This window comes from Amorphotheca resinae (assembly GCF_003019875.1).
Source record: "Amorphotheca resinae ATCC 22711 unplaced genomic scaffold M430scaffold_1, whole genome shotgun sequence".
Classification (NCBI taxonomy): domain Eukaryota; kingdom Fungi; phylum Ascomycota; class Leotiomycetes; order Helotiales; family Amorphothecaceae; genus Amorphotheca; species Amorphotheca resinae.
In genome coordinates, this window is record NW_020194471.1 from 1,934,542 (window position 1) to 1,936,307 (window position 1,766).

General features: G+C 33.2%; 1 protein-coding gene across 1 annotated transcript; it reads right to left on the bottom strand.

Moving 5' to 3' along the window:
- Positions 1 to 1,234: 1,234 nt before the first annotated feature.
- M430DRAFT_93930 (hypothetical protein) lies at positions 1,235 to 1,423 on the bottom strand (the record flags this gene model as incomplete). Its single annotated transcript, XM_024869801.1, has 1 exon — positions 1,235 to 1,423. A coding segment is annotated over one exon (189 nt), but the record flags the coding sequence as incomplete, so codon positions are not given.
- Between the last annotated feature and the right edge of the window lie 343 nt (positions 1,424 to 1,766).

The following is a 1,766-nucleotide window of genomic DNA, read 5'->3' on the forward strand; positions in this document are numbered from 1 at the left end:
GATTAGTAAGTCAAGCTCTCTTCTAAGCTTATACAGCACTAACTTAGCTACTAGCCTACTACTAAGCGTCCTAAAGTAGCTACCCTTAACGATTAGTAAGTTAAGCTTCTCCTTAGTATAAACTCGTATAGCGCTAATACAGGCGCTAGCCTATTACTAAGCCTTTTTTTTTTTTATATATATAGTAAAAATAGCTACCTTAAACTTATAGAACGCGTATAACGCTACCTTACCTTTAGCTAGCCCTTACTAATACGTATATAGTCTTGTCTATATAGTCAACAATACTATTACGTAATTAAACGCCCTTACTACTTAGTAGTACCTAATCTTATATATTACCTCTCTTTACGTCCTTACGTAACTTATCTATATAAACGAGTAGTATTAAGCTCTAGCCTTTTTAAGGTATAACGTACCTTTTTACCTTAGCTATATTACTTTAGTATAAGTATAGACGTATTATCTGTCTTATACGAATATAATACTTATATAGTACGTAGACGTACTTGTCTCTAGTAGCTATTCTTTATATTATAAAAACGACTAGAAGGTCTTCCTTAACTACTAAGTACTACCCGGATTCTAGAATAAGGCGTATAAGAACTATAAATAAAGAGACTATAGTATAAGGTATTCTACCTATAGTAGTAGTGTATAATAGGCTTTCCTAGATAATCGTCTAGAGCTACTAGCCTTAAAGTAAGAAGAGAAGAGCGACAACAATAAGCTAGGTATAGGCGTAGTTATACGTTTTCTTAAGAGAGGGTTAGGGTCGTACAATAACCTAATCGTACTATAAGGTCTAGATAGTAAGGGTTTAGCTAGTGTTTCTCTTACTCTTCTCTTTTTTTTTAGTATAATAAAAGGTTGTACTCTTACCTAATAATCTATAACTTATAACGTCTATAATAACTATAACTCTATACGCTATAAATAATAGTAAAACAAAGAAAATACTAATAACAACTTATCCTTATACCTAGCGGCATGTTGTACAACGCCTGCCTTACTAAGTGTTTTGTTCCCTCTCTTCTTACTACTCTCGTTCTTTATATAACGCTAGTATAGTAGTGTTAGTTAGTATAGACGTAGGTTCTTAAGTAAGGGCTTAGTACCCTACTTACTTAACTAGGTACTATACTTAGCTACCCCGGCCCTATTATATAGTACGCTTTCTTATAATCCTCTTAATATAGTATTCTTCTTCCTCTTTTATAATTATAGGCTTAGGCTAATTGTTAGTAACCTCTTGTAATAAGAACAGATTATACGACACTAGGCGTAGAAGGTTAAAAGAGAACACGTTATAGATCCCTAGTAAGGTATTAAGCCGGTAGCTATATAAACCTACGACTTCTATTACTATAAACTTAGTATACTTTGTATTAAGCTTCTTTAATAAGCGGCTTATACAGACGTTCTATAGGTCGAGCTAGACCTTGTTACTAACGTTAAATCGTACGGCCTATAAGCGCCTCTAATTTGTTAAGTCCTCTTATACTTACTAGGCTATAGCTATTAACGCTTACGTCTACTTAGTCGTGTCCTTAAGCTTTCTTATAATGTTGTCTGCCTACTAGGCAAGGCTCTTATAGGTACTATATAGTATTAGGTCGTATAACGTCTAGATTAGGCTAACATAGTACTTATAGGTTAAGAAGAAAAGGCTTACTCTTATAGATACTATGTCTTAATTATTAATCGCTAACTCTATAGTTAGTAGTAGCTTAGCCTAATTATCTTAAGCGTAATTTATAAACGTA